Source organism: Lepus europaeus, chromosome 22 (genome assembly GCF_033115175.1).
Source record: "Lepus europaeus isolate LE1 chromosome 22, mLepTim1.pri, whole genome shotgun sequence".
In the NCBI taxonomy this organism is placed as follows: Eukaryota; Metazoa; Chordata; class Mammalia; order Lagomorpha; family Leporidae; genus Lepus; species Lepus europaeus.
In genome coordinates, this window is record NC_084848.1 from 3,829,813 (window position 1) to 3,843,509 (window position 13,697).

Below are 13,697 nucleotides of genomic sequence, written 5' to 3' on the forward strand. Positions count from 1 at the left end.
AGCCCACAGGCCCCTCACTCCCAACCCTCACCTGAACACCTCGCTGTGTGCCAGGGGCAAGTGCCTTCCCACTCTGGGCCTGTCAAAGCAAGGCAGAATCAGACCATCTGTGCACACCCCGGTGCACACACACATCCCCCATTCTCTCCTGCCTTCACCTAATTGCCCTCGATGCACTGTTAATCATTCACTCCCCAAATACCAAACGCCCACCCCACGGCCCGAACCTCCTTCCCAGCTGCGCCTCTCATTTCCAAAGCATTTACCGCGTGCCCAGAATAAACGGCCGCTCATCTGCATAACGCTCCAGACTCCTCACCCCGCACACCCTCCTCACCCCGCACACCCGATCCCTTCTCAGTCCGGTCAAGAACAATTCCTTCAAAACCAAAACAAACCCTCGCTCGGGCACTTGGATCCATAAATCTCATATCTGAGTGTGAAATACATCACTTTCTACAAAGCACATCGAAGATGCACTGATATAATCGGATCTGCTAATAAGGAGAAATCAACAGGATCCTACACTACAGGAAAACGCAAACCAAACCACCACCACCATGCTCTCCTGTCCTTACGCCGCTAACAGAACCGCGGGACGCAGGGGTGGAACAGAGCTCGGGCACCCTTGGGCAGAGCGGGGGTGGGAGGCTCAGGGCAAAACCGCTCTGCTCACGCCCAAGGTTGCGTGTTGCATTTTCCCGAGTCACGTTTTCAACCTAATCAGTGTGCAATCCAGGTGTATGGTGTGGGGAGGGCACAAATGGCTCAGTACAGGCAATTTCAACAGCGTCACAGCTGTCTCTCTCAGAAGTGCAGACATCAGAGCTCTTGAAAAACATGTGTGTATAGGGGTGGGTGTTGGTGCAGTGGCTAAGACCCTGCCTAAGATGCCCGCTTTCCATATTGTAGAGCTCACGCCCAAGTCCCACTCCCTTTCCAGTCCCACTTCCTGTCCACGCCCGCCCTGAGAGGCAGCAGGTGACGGCCCATGGACTTGGATCCCTGCCTCCCATGTAGAAGACCCAGAAGGAGTTCTGGGCTCCTGGCTTCAGCTTGGCCAATGATGGCTGTTGTGGGCATTTAGGGAGTGGTCCAGTATATGGAAGATCTCTTCTACCTATCAATCTATCTATTTCTCTATCTCTGTCTCTTTCTCCATCTCTCCCTCTGTGTATGTCTTTCAAAACAAAAACTTTAAAGTTAAAAATAGGCGTGCATAGTGATAGACTATTAAAAAAAAATCCACAAAAACAAGAGTTCTCTTAACTCAGAGGCTCCTGGGAGATCTGTCTTTTCCACAAGCAGTTTTTAACTAGTCAGTACAGGTACAGGTGCATTTCTTTGGCCCCTCCCTTGAGTCTGGCACTGGGCTGGATTTTCTCAGCTCCTCTCAACGGCAACAACCCTAATCCATGAGGAACAGGTGGACAGGAGAGGCTGGGGGTCTGCCTAAAGTCACAGAGCCATCAAGCAGCCAGGCGCTCTGGCACATTCGGGGTCCACCAGACACACCCAAGGGCTCTACCCGAAGACTAATGTCATTGCAAAAAAGATACCCCTGTATAGCTGTGTTCTCTGCAGTAGGGAGTATTTTATAAAATCACGGGAGACAGCAAAGCAAAGTCCTGAATTTGAGACAATCATAAATATATGTAAGGGGAAAGTTTTTAACAAGATAGAAAAATGCTCACAACAAACACTGCAAACCGCACAGCCTCTGCAGAAGCTCAAGGCATAAACATAAAGGACACAGTGCCGGCAGGAAGGCCTTGTGCGCCCGAGGGGCTGCCCGGGGGCTGCCGGTTAGCCGTGATCTCTGCCTTCCCCCTTGTGACTTCAGAACATTTCACAATAAGCATCTGTCACGTAAACGATCAAAACTGAAAATGCTCTTTTTATTTTGAAAAAGCATTTTAAGAAAGACTGTTACTGAGAGATTCCTAGAGTAAATTATTTTGTTAAGCAAATAAACAAGAGCTACATTTTACTGAGAGGCCCCCAGCTCCCTGGAAGCAGGCAGCACGCCAGGGGCCCAGGGTGGGAGTGGGGGCGGGGTCGCTTCAGGAGTCCCTCTGGGGCTGGTGGTGTGTGGCAACCGCAGGCCACCGGGCATCCCAGGCTGAACTCTGCCTTTACGGGGGGTGGTGTTCACACATGTGAAGCCGGATGAGTTCACGGGGAAGTGAGGAGCGTGCACGCGAGGGCGTCGGTGCTGGGCTCACCGCCCACAGCTAGCAGACAGCCGCCCACTCCCGGGCCGGGGCACGGCGCTGGCAGCAAAGAAAACAGAGCTCTGGGGCGCAATCGTGAGTCACTGTTTGATTTTACTTAATTTCTCAAGCTGTAAATTTTCAAAACTAATATAAGCTTATTTTGCAGCTCACAGAACATTCGGAACATATTAAAATGAGTATCTTTCCACTAGACTGTGCCCATTTGGAATGCATGAAGGAGCGGGCACTCTGCGTTCTCGGGGTTAATCAGATGGATTGTGCTGTTTTCCTCCTGATCAGAAAAGAATAAATGTTACTTTGAATCAAGCATTCGTCCACATTCTAGAAGCTCGAGAGAGCAGCTTCTCTTGTCTTACTGTGCCCCCTAGTGGCAAACAGGGTTTGTACATACAAAAAAAAATCCTTTCCAAAAGACCGGCAGTAAAATCCAAAAAAAATTCTTTAGATGTGTGTTGATCACTTAGCACATCCAACACTTGATGCCGGAGGCTGCAGAGCACAAAACCGGGTCTGGCCTGAGTTCTGTGCTCAGGGAGCTTAAAACCTCCCAAGGTAAAGCCGGTGTTTCCATCGCTGCTCACAACGCGAGGAAGCAGGTGTGTTTCCATCGCTGCTCACAACGCGAGGCGACTGCACAGCAAGGGAGAAACTGCTGGGGAGCCAGAACCTGGACACAGCGCCAACGGTGAGCCAGGCACTGCACGGAGCAGCTCACATCCCAGCCGCGCAAGCCTCACAAAGGCCCCGCAGGCTATGCTGAGCCCCACTGTGCACACAAACCAAGGCTCAGAGAACCAAGTAACCTGCCCAGGCAGCACAGCTGTGCTGGGACCCCAGCCCCCAGCTCTCACCTCCTTCCAGATGCAGTGCCGGCGGAGGGCGCTCTGCACATCTAGGCCAGAAGGCGAGAGGAAAGGCACCCTCAGGAGGAAGCAGGGCGCCCTGTTGCACCCCCTCTAGCCTGTTCCCTGCTGCACTTGCTGTCTGCTCTCCACAGGGTCCGGGCTGCAGCAAGTGGGACTCCTACCTGTGCCTGAGGCCCTGCCCCTTCTCCACAACCTACACCCACACAGCACTTCGCACCAAGCTCAAGAGGTCCCCCAAATCTACCCCAGACCCATCTGACACCAAGGAGGAAAAGACCCCAGCCAGCCAAGCCACGCAGGAACCTGGGGCTCTGCACCTCTGTGGTCTCAGCTGGGACTTCGTCCCGGCTCCCAGGCCCCTCCAGAACTCAGACTTTCCACCCCAGCTCCTCCTGCCCCTGCCACACATTCTCACACCAAAACGTTCAACGTCAACTTGCCCAAAACTGTTCCATCCCTGAAACTGTCAGAGATCTTACAGCAGACACGGCCCTGGCTGCTGTTTGCATCTACGGCTGATAAAAGCCCCAAAATTTAAGGCTTCCCGGTAAGAACGAGGTCAGGAAACACTGACCCCAGCAGCCGTGGTGGGCCCTGAGCCAGCACACAACGGCGGTGTGCTCTGCCCTGGGCCGCTTCCAGCGCGACCCAAGCCTGCATCCTGAGCGGGCGACAGTACAGTTCTTGGAAGCTGCCTGACAGCCAGGCGGCCCCGAGCCAGCATCATCTCCTCCCCGGCATAGGCAGGCTCAGCAACGATGCCCAGCACCCTGGCTAGCACAGCCACACAGACCTGGACTCCGGTCTCAAGACGGTCCCTCAGCCCGAGCTGCCTCTGCTGCCATCAAACCTGGGCCGACTGCGCCCTCTTCTGGTCACAAGGCGTCCCAGCTGGCTGGCTGCTCTCGGGGGCACACTCCCACAGTCCCCACGAGGCCCAGAAGGCAACGTTTCCACTCAGAGGCTCACTGCTTGAACACTGTCACAGGGATGCTTCTGCTCAGGAGCCAATACTTCCCAGGCAAAAATGACGCAGGCTGACGCAACTGCTCCATTCGGCTAGTAAGACCACTGTGCTGCCAGGAGCGACCAGTCGCACAGGGCTCCAGGTCTGCCCCTCTGTCGGGAGAACAAAGCCCATAGGTGGGCGGGCAGGTGGGCACGCATCCGGTCACACCTGCCATCCTCGTAGCTCTCCACAAGGCAGCGTGCTGCGTGGAAAGCACTACGTCCGAGGTAACCCACCTCCTCCTCCAGCCTGTGCTGCCAATAGCTGTCAGACTGCCCTCCCCTGCACCCCACAGTCCTAGAGAGGTGACCGCCATACCCTTAGGAGGCCCACCCCACAACAAGAGTACCCCCAAAACTCCTGCCATGAGCCAGGGGTTAGATTGGGTGCAAGGGACATCTATGGAGATGCCAGGGGCCTTGTCTAAGGTCAAAAAGTTGTTAGGGCAGGAGCCAGATGCCACGCCCAGGCCAGCCTGAGTCCCGCCCATCTCTGCACCATGGGGTGCACTGAGGAGGGAGGCCACATACCCGAGACACAAGGGAGGGAGCCCAGGCCCCGCTCCCAAGGCTCACACACACTAGAAGAGAGCACCAGGTCAGCGCCCCGTCAGCACCCCGTCAGCGCCCTGTCAGCACGTCCGCTCCCTGAGGGGAGGACCCTGTCCATCTCCTGCCCTAGTGCAGGGCCAGCAAAAAGCCAGGACTCGATAAACACTGCTCCATGGAGCCCCAGCAGGGAGGTTCTCCGGAACAGCTGACTTTCTGAATCGGGCCTGCCTAGCAGGAATCTGGAAGACAGGAGAGCAACAGGCAGGGGCCCCATCAGAGGGAAGGGCCAGAGCCGAAACACGGGAGGGGGCAGCCCTGGGAGGCAGCTCAGGGAGGACGTGCGGCTGCCACTCGGACTCTGCGGCCAGCGGGACCCTGCCCAGACCACAGCAGACTGTGCCCAGCCTCCAGAAGGGTCCCCACGCTCCCGGCCGCTGTGGAGTGCACGCCCAGGAACGAGAACTGGGAAGCCTGCGTCCCGGTCCACACAGGGGCCACCAGATGCCTGCGCAGCCCTCGGAGCCCCAGATGTCCCAGGAGAGGCGCCACAGCCCCAAGTGAACAGTGGCGAGGATCCAGGCTGCAGACAGACACGACACGCTCTGCCGGGGGCTCCACCGGCCTTGTCGCAAGGGAACACAAGCCACTGGGGAACTTGGACTAGCCATTGAAAAATTATGCTCGTGGATTGACACTGCCACACTTGTAGCTTCTTAAGAAAATCCTCCTAGGGAGGAGAAAGCTCAACATCACTAATAAAGCAGGCAGGTAGGGGACGAAGCCAGCACTGCCGGAGCGCCCCCAGGGACCACTACGCCCCTCTCAGAGGACAGCCTTAGCAGGCTGAGTAGGAAGCCAAGGCCCTCCCACCTGCAGGCCTTTCCCCCAGAAGGCGTCGGTTCAGCCGGGTAAGGGCAGGTCACCTGGAGACACCCCACACAAGCTGGTCTAACCCACGTGCTCCAGAGTTGGCTGTTCGTGCCCCTGCCTTGTCTGTGTCAGAAAGCTCAGGGACACATGGTAGCACTGAACTTCCTGAAAACAAATGTCGACTCCTGGCTGCTGTTGGTTCCAGTAGGGCATTTCTCCTACTTGTTTTTCCTTCCCCAAAGCCAGACTATCCGAATGCCAAGTGCCAAGTGGTGTGTGGTGGAATGCACACAGAGGAATCACAACACACTATCCTAAGACCGAGGGAAAAGCAAAAAGATCACGCCCGGCACGGGTGAGTGCGGTGAGACGGGGACCCCCACACGTACGCCACTCACCACGTGGTCCCAACCCAGCTTCTAGGAAACTGTCACCCGAGGAAGTTCGGGGACAGATACGTGGAGAAGTGCACGCGGCGTGATCGCTGCGGCTTCACTGACGGCAGCCTGAATGCCCAAATGTCTAACGACAGGGAAGTGGTTCAACAAACGGCACAACCAGACGACAAAATGCGGCTCAGCATCTGGTGGACCCTACCTTACTGAACAAGGCAGAGAGGGAAGGGAGGTGGCAGGACACACCCACAGTCCAGGCTGACCACAGAATACCCTCCCCGATGGCAGCAAAAGTGTTACAGAAACTTGCAAACAGGAAGGCTTAGTCCGCAACCACGCCCGACCTCACTTTGCTCTGACAAGTGACACGTTCCAGCCTTCATGGCTCAGAGCGTCTGAAACCGGAAGTTTCCGTTCAGGCCTTACCTTGAAGGTTTTATCCATGGACGTGGAGAGAAGCATGTGGCTCTTGGAAAGGACTGGACACCACTGAATGCTGTTGACGGGACCCCTGTGGCCTCTCAGGTGGAAGAGCACTTTGCTGGGGACCTGGGTTTCTCTATACGGACTGTTCAAGTACGGCTGGATGAACTCCGACACGTGCGGGGCCACACAGCAAGGGGCCGGGGCACAGCCTGCAGGGGGACGCGGTGGCTCCACATCCTTACCCTTGCCTGCTTCGGCGCTCGCCGCTTGCAGCTGCCGTAGCCTCTTTGGGATATAGGGGACGACACTGTCCTCAGCCCTCTTCCTCTGGGAAGAGCTGGCAGTCTTGCCTGTCACTTCAGATTCACTCTGAGCACAGAACGATGACCTTGGGGTGTCCCAGCACAGTTGTACTGGCTTTAGGCGGGCAGCTGCAAGGGGCACGGTGCTGGCCGGCACGTGGCTCGTCCACAGAGAAGACCGAGAAAGGTGGCTTGCAGGGAGGGTGATTTCCGGCTCCTTCCTGGGCCATCGTAGCCTCTGGCTGGGGCAAGACCCCCGATGGCCTCTCCCGAGCTGAGCCAGTGGGAGGCGCTGTTCCCTGGAGCCTCCCCAAGAAGTAGGATCTGTGGGCAGTGCTTCCTCTCCTGCAAAAGCCTGCCCAGGAGCACCAGCCACACCAGTGCCAGTCGTGTGGCCGGCAGCACAGACACCTCCCGTAGGCTCCGTCTCAGCCTCCGAGTCCGAGTCATCATAAGCCACCAACGAAGCCATCCAAGAGCTGCTCGCCGTCCTTAGGAGGCAAATTACCTAAGGCCAAATAAAGTCGAGAGTCAGAAAAGGTGCGTGCGAGAATGTTCATGTGGTTTGAAGAACATGACACCCAGGAAATACAAGATCGCAAAGCCGCCCAAGAATAAACACACTGGAAAAAAGGGGGGGGGGGGGCGGCTTTTCTATACACCAGGTATAATGAGTTAAAATATGCCAATTTAAAAATGAAGACGTGGGGACCAGCGCTGTGGCATAGTGGGTAAAGCCACTGCCTGCAGTGCCGGCATCCCATGTGGCTACTCCACTTCCATAGCTCTCTGCTGTGGCCTGGGAAAGCAGTAGAAGATGGCCCAAGTGCTTGGGCCCCTGCACCTGCATGGGAGACTCAGAAGAAGCTCCTGACTCTGGCCTTTGGATCAGCATAGCTCTGGCCACTGCGGCCAATTGGAGAGTGAACCAGTGGATAGAAGACCCCCCCCCCCCCGTGTAATTCTTCCAAATAAATAAATCTTAAAAAAAAAAAAAAAAGAGGCGGGGCCAGCACCGTGGTGCAGATCACGCGGCAGCCTGCAGCGCCCCACGGCCCTGCCTGGAAGAGCACAGCCACTCCAGTCCCAGCTGCACTGCTTCCCTTCATGGGAAAGCAGCAGGTGGCCCAAGTGCTTGGACCTCTGCCACCCACGTGGCAACCAGGATGGAGTTCCTGACTCCTGACTGTTGTGGCCATTTGGGGGAGTGAATCAGCGGATGGAAGACCTCCCTGTCTCTCCCTCTCTCTTTAACTCTGCCTCTCAAACAAATAAATTTGGGCCGGCGCTGTAGCGTAGCAGTTAAAGCTGCCGCCCGAAGTGCCGGCAACCCATATGGGTGCTGGTTAGTATCCTGGCTGTTCCACTTCCAGTCCAGCTCTCTGCTATGGCCTGGGAAAGCAGCAGAAGACGGCCCTAGTGCTTAGGCCCCTGCACCCATGTGGGAGACCCAGAAGTTCCTGGCTCCTGGCTTCGGATAGGCCCCGCTCTGGCCATTGCAGTCATCTGGGGAATGAACCAACGGATGGAAGACTTCTCTTTCTCTCTGCCTCTGCCTCTTTGTAACTCTACCTTTCAAATAAATAAATCTTTTTAAGAAATGTAAAAAGAGGCCGGCGCCGCGGCTCACTAGGCTAATCCTCTGCCTTGCGGCGCCGGCACACGGGGTTCTAGTCCCGGTCAAGGCACCGATCCTGTCCCGGTTGCCCCTCTTCCAGGCCAGCTCTCTGCTGTGGCCCAGGAAGGCAGTGGAGGATGGCCCAAGTGCTTGGGCCCTGCACCCCATGGGAGACCAGGAGAAGCACCTGGCTCCTGCCATCGGAACAGCGCGGTGCGCCGGCCGCGGCGGCCATTGGAGGGTGAACCAACGGCAAAAGGAAGACCTTCCTCTCTGTCTGTCTCTCACTGTCCACTCTGCCTGTCAAAAAAAAAAAAGAAATGTAAAAAGAAGAAAACTAAAAAGGCCATCAACAACAAAACAATTCACTCTAGTCCCATCTGAGCGATTCCAGGCTGTCCATCAGCACTCTGTCCCAGGAGTGGGTTTCCCCGCCCCCTGGGATCCACCACCCAACTTTTCCACATCTTCCCCCTCGTTGGAGCTCCAGGGCCATGCACAGCCACATTCAGCGTTGCAGTCAGCATTCTCCCATGCGGCCTAATCCCAGCAAGTTAACAACATCCCGTGCACGCTACAGTCTAAAGCAAACTTGTTAGAACCATGGCCCTCAGCCCGTGGCAAATGGAACTCTCAAAATGACCTACCCATTACAAACCAACTGCACTGGGGTGATCGACTACAAATTAACCACACAGAGCACTTCTGCTCTGCAAATACTCAGCCTGGTCCTGGGGCCAGCCTCAACTGCTGTGCTGAGCCGCCACCCACCCCGGCACGTGTGTCCAAGGGGACCCTCCCTGGTCCTGCCACCAGCATGCCACATCCAGCCCTTGGCATGGATCCCTGCCCACCCCAAATCCACTGCAGCCCACTCACAGGTGAGCCAGCGGACAGAACTAAAGATGAGGTCCACGACCAAAGATCAGAATGTGATGTGACCATGACAGGGGAGCCGGGCCCCCCGACAAGGCAGGACAGCACGGACAGCAGTGGACTGCAGGGGTCCTGAGAGGCATGGGGCCTCAGCTAGTCACCAAGCCCCACACTAGGGCACCGGGACCACCACCCAGAGAGCCAAAGAGCCAGGGCCGCCCTGGACCACCGCCCTCCCGCGCCAGCGCGGGGCTCGGACTCCAGGAGATGCAAGAGGCCGTGAGCCGGGTGAGAAGTCCCAGGGAGAAAAGTAGCCCGGAGCCAAGGACGCGGGTGGGCTCGCGAGTGCGGCTTCACGGAGGGAGGTCGAGGCAGGGCCAGGGAGAGCCCGCGAGCTGCGGTGAGTGCAAGGCCCCACACTTCGGGAGGCGTGGGCAGTGCCGGTCGGGACCCCCGCATCGCCACACGTGCGGAAGGCGGGCGCGCGTGGAGCCCCCACGAGGGCACGTTCTCCACCCGCAAACACTGCCTGGCCACCTCGGCCGCGTCGGGCTCCGGGCCTGGCACGGCGGTGAGGCACCAGGCCCGGACCCCGCCCCGGCGCCCGCAGACCCTCGAAGGCGGCACACGGGATGGGCTTTCACGGATGAACACGAGTCGGCCGCGCTGGCACGAAACAAGACACAAGCACGACCCCAAAACACTGAGCCTTCGGAAGGAACGGCAAACGAAAGGAGGCCGAGCGGCCCCGAAATGCCCGCGCCGACGGGCGGGGAGCGAGCGCTGCGGGAGCGGCCCGGGCCCTCGGCACCCGCCCGCCCCCGGCCCGCCGCTCACCACACGCACCGGAAGCGCTCCCTCCTCCCGGAGCCCGGCCGGCTCGCACTCCTCCTACCAGCGGCGTTCCGCCGCGGCGCCGGGGCCGCCAACCAATCAGCGGCGGCCGCCGCCCGGCCCCCGCGGGAACAGCCAATGAGGGCGCAGCCGGGCCGGAAGTTTTCCGGCCGGACGGCGTTTCCACGGACGCCCGGGAGGTACCCCGTGGCGGAGCCGGCGGTGCTGACGGGCCCTTCGGGGTCGGGTAAGCGAAGGGATGGAGGCTGAGGCGACGAAGTAGAGGGATGAGGGACGAAAGGAGCCAGCCGGGGCTGTGCCCGGTGACCTGGCCCTCCGGGGGTCGCTGCCCGCCAGAGCGGAGCGGGGTTCCGGCACCATGGCGGCGCCGAAGCCGGGCGGGTCCCCTCAGCCCCTGGCTGCCAGGCCGGCCCGCTCCGAGCTTCGCCGTGTCCCGCGGGGAGAGGGCCCCCTCTTCAGTGCCTGCCGTGTGCCGGGGCTGTGGCCCAAGGCCTCTCTCCCAGAGCCCTCAGCGGTAGTGACACCTCTGGACGCCCGGGCCGCCGAGGGGGTCGCGGGGGAGGCGGGGGCGTAATGGGTCCCGGCCCGAGGTCCCGGCTCGGGAAGAAGATGCCCAGGGGCGCCCACTGCGCCGCCCCGCCTCCGAGCACGGCCGCGGGCCGTTTCCAGGAAGCCCGCCCCGCCCCGGGCGCGACCCCCATCGCCGCGGACCCGGGTGGGGACGGGAAGAGGCCGCCGAGGTCAGGTGGAGGACGGGGCGGCTGATGCAATGACCGCTCGCCGAGGCTGTCCTGAGGGTTCCGGCCGCTGATTGGACGCGCGGCCCCATCGTCTGGGCGGCTGCTCCGAGGCTGACCAGTTTCTGGGAACCTGCGAGAATTCTAAGAAACCTCCGAGTTGGTCTTGGGTGGAGTGGAGAAGGGAGCCTTTGCTCGAAACGAAACTGAAAGCAGGAGGGAGGGTATTAAAGACGCCGCAGGCCGGGCAGCGCACCCTCGGCTCTGCGTCCGCCGGACCCGGGTAGGTACCCGCGCCTCGCCCTGCGCACCGCTCCCTCTTACCGAAGCCTAGAAACCTCGGTTTAGGGGTCTTGTGCTTTTACTTCTCTCCGCCGACCTCGCTCGGGCCACGCTGGTGTGCGGGATGTGTCCCACCTCCTGGTGCTATTCCAGAAAATGTCCTGGACCACGCGGTCCTCCCGGCCGACCCAGAATTACCCGTCTTGGTGCAGAGAATCCCGCACCCCAGTCGCAGAATCAGCGGCCCCCGGGCCCGTCTCTGCGATGATTTGGGTACAGGTTTAGGATTTTTAGGGTCGTAAGAAGGCAAGGAGGTGGCCATTGAAGACAGGAGAGCACGATACGGGGAAAGTTAGGTTGCAGCCCCCCTGGAGAGCCGGCGGGGGGGTGGGGTGGGGGGCGGTTCTCAAGGATTTCAGCCCAGGGGACAGTGGGCAGCACCTGTTGATGCTGTTTGTTGTGAGGGGGCCAAGTGGATGGACAGAGACCTCCATCCACCGCAGTAGGCAGAAGACCCCCCAGCAGGTGTGTAGGTCAGCAATTTACAGTGTGCGCTCTTTCAGCTTGGGGTGCCCTGGGCAAACTGGCAGAATCTCAGACCATAAAATCCCATCGGGACATCCTCAGGTCATTCCTAATTGGGCTCCGTTTGCCAGGTACGAAGTTAGCTATGTCCCAACAGCCTAGCAAGTCCTAACACAAGATTTGAGTTCTTGAATAAAGGAAATTGGGAGTCGGTTTTTAAATGTTATTCCTTACTTGAAAGGCAGAGAGACAAAGAGATTTCTCTCCATTGGTTCACTTTCCAAATGTCCCCAACAGCCAAGGCTGGGCCAGGCCGAAGCCAGGAGCCTGGAACCCGATCCAGGTCTCCCACCTGGGTGGCGTGGACCCGAGTCCATGGGCAGGTACTGCTGCTTCCCAGGTGCACATTACCTGGAGCTGGACTTGGAAGTGGAGCCGGAACTCGGGCATCCGAGTGGCAGCCAACACCCACCCGGGAGTCCCTGTGGAGGAGCTTTGTTGAGCTTTCTCCCCTGACGATCTGTGGAATAGGCCATTTTGCCTTTTATACACCAGATACTTTTGTTTAGAGAAGATAACAGATTATTTCATGGTTAAAACTGCGTTCCTTTGTTTCAGGCGTCTGTATTTGTTAGAATGGACTTCCCTCACCAGAGATTCAAGGTTCTGTTTGGAGTCTCTGTGTTCAACACTTCTGCCAAACCCTTGGAAAGGAAATGCGGCCCAGACGCTCAGTGTGCGCACAGCCCAGGGCGTGTGCAAGCACGGCTGTCTGTTGCTGTGGAGGTTCACAGCTCCAGACTGGAAACCTCTGAGGTTAAACTGAGAGTTTACAAAGAAGTGAAGGAGGAGGCTGCCTGGGGGGAGGAAGGCTGTTCTCAGAGCTGACAGCTTGAATGGGCGAAGGTGTGAAGTGAGAGAGATGAGGTTCTGGCCCTCCTGCCTCTGACCGCACCTGGAGTGCTCACTGCCCACGTTGCATCATGCGGGAGTGAGTGAGTCTGGCGCAGGGGTGGTGCCCGGTGATCGTGGGTCAGGCACACTTCGCCTGCTGTCCTCTGGTTTAGTTCCCATGTGGATTCTCGGTATTTACAGGGACGTGCAGCCCAGTTCCTCTTGCTGGCCTTTCCCAAGAAGCCATCCATCGGCTGTGTTGCAGCGAGAAGCTGGCTTTCCTGTGTTCACCCAGCCGTTCCACCTGCACTTGCCCTAGGAATGTCTTAGGGTAGCTTTGATCTAAATTTGGCTTTGATCCTAACTGCCTGTTGCCGAACCACTGTGGTGTGGGACACCACGTTTTTGGAAGGACAAGGTGAACCAAAGGGAACTCCGGAAAGAGGGACAGGGAAGGTGGGCACCTGTTAGCAACGGGGAGGAATCCCGTCTAGGGAGTGAGACTTGGAGAAGACCCGGAGGCGTGCTGGGCTCTCCCCAATGCTCCCCAACGGGTCAGCTTCTCTCGTGTCCAGCAGAGACTTCCAGATAGGGAAGCCGGCCTTCCCCTGGAGCGAGCGCTTTTGAAGACTTCGCAAGAGGTCACAGCGGAGAGGAGAAAGTTGCGCTAGATGACTCATGAGAGTCTTGTTCAGTAAGTGAATCTGTGGAGAAGCTGTGAGGGATAGGAGCAGCCTAATGTGCATGCTTTAACAGAACTGTGGAGGGAATGCCCCGGGGCTGCAGAGGGTGGAGAGGGGGACAGGGGGACGTGGCTGTGAGGAAGAGCTGAGCTTGCCTTGGATCACTCGGCTCACTCCGCAGTGTGCCAGCAGGGAGGGTGTGGGCGTTCCTGGCGAGGGCGTGGCTGGAATTCTGAGAGCACTGATCCAGAGGGGCTGCCTGGCACCTCACCTGGAGGTGCGTGAGTGTACCCCACGGTGACAGCTAGCCTACAGTCATCTTCATTACTGATTGTCAGTTCTGGGTAGAGACACACACCTCACCCCCCACTCCCTGAGGAGAAATGGGCGATGACTACTTTGCTAGCTTGTTGCTGGTGGGGGGAGTGGGGGCAGCCTGGGTCGTTCTCTCCAGCACTAGGCAAAGATTAGTTCCGCTTTTCTCCTTTTTTATGTATGCTTTATTGCCTGGGTCGTTTATCGTACAGGTTGCCCTGTCTGGGAATTCAGGGGATTCTCATTGCAGCCACTG

The 13,697-nt window shown here is 58.3% G+C and overlaps 2 protein-coding genes across 7 annotated transcripts in view; one reads left to right on the top strand and one right to left on the bottom strand.

The window, feature by feature from the left end:
- WDR25 (WD repeat domain 25) overlaps positions 1–10,058 on the bottom strand; it is a 143,021-nt gene extending 132,963 nt beyond the window's left edge. For 2 of the 5 annotated variants that reach the window (XM_062181615.1, XM_062181611.1), the window contains exons 1-2: positions 9,154–9,575; positions 6,355–7,164 (exon numbers count right to left, since the gene is read on the bottom strand). In XM_062181615.1, coding sequence (XP_062037599.1) covers positions 6,355–7,164; positions 9,154–9,219 — 876 coding nt within the window. In that variant the 5' untranslated portion in view covers positions 9,220–9,575. Of the gene's footprint in view, positions 1–6,354; positions 7,165–8,921; positions 9,576–9,987 lie in introns of those variants that run through there. The other 3 variants (XM_062181613.1, XM_062181614.1, XM_062181612.1) reach the window with 3 other exon arrangements.
- A 104-nt stretch (positions 10,059–10,162) lies between these two features.
- Positions 10,163–13,697, top strand: part of WARS1 (tryptophanyl-tRNA synthetase 1) — a 30,853-nt gene continuing 27,318 nt past the window's right edge. Inside the window, exon 1 of one of the 2 annotated variants that reach the window (XM_062181820.1) lies at positions 10,163–10,231. The gene's annotated coding sequence lies outside the window, so the exon portion shown is untranslated. Of the gene's footprint in view, positions 10,232–10,855; positions 11,026–13,697 lie in introns of those variants that run through there. The other variant, XM_062181819.1, reaches the window with a different exon arrangement.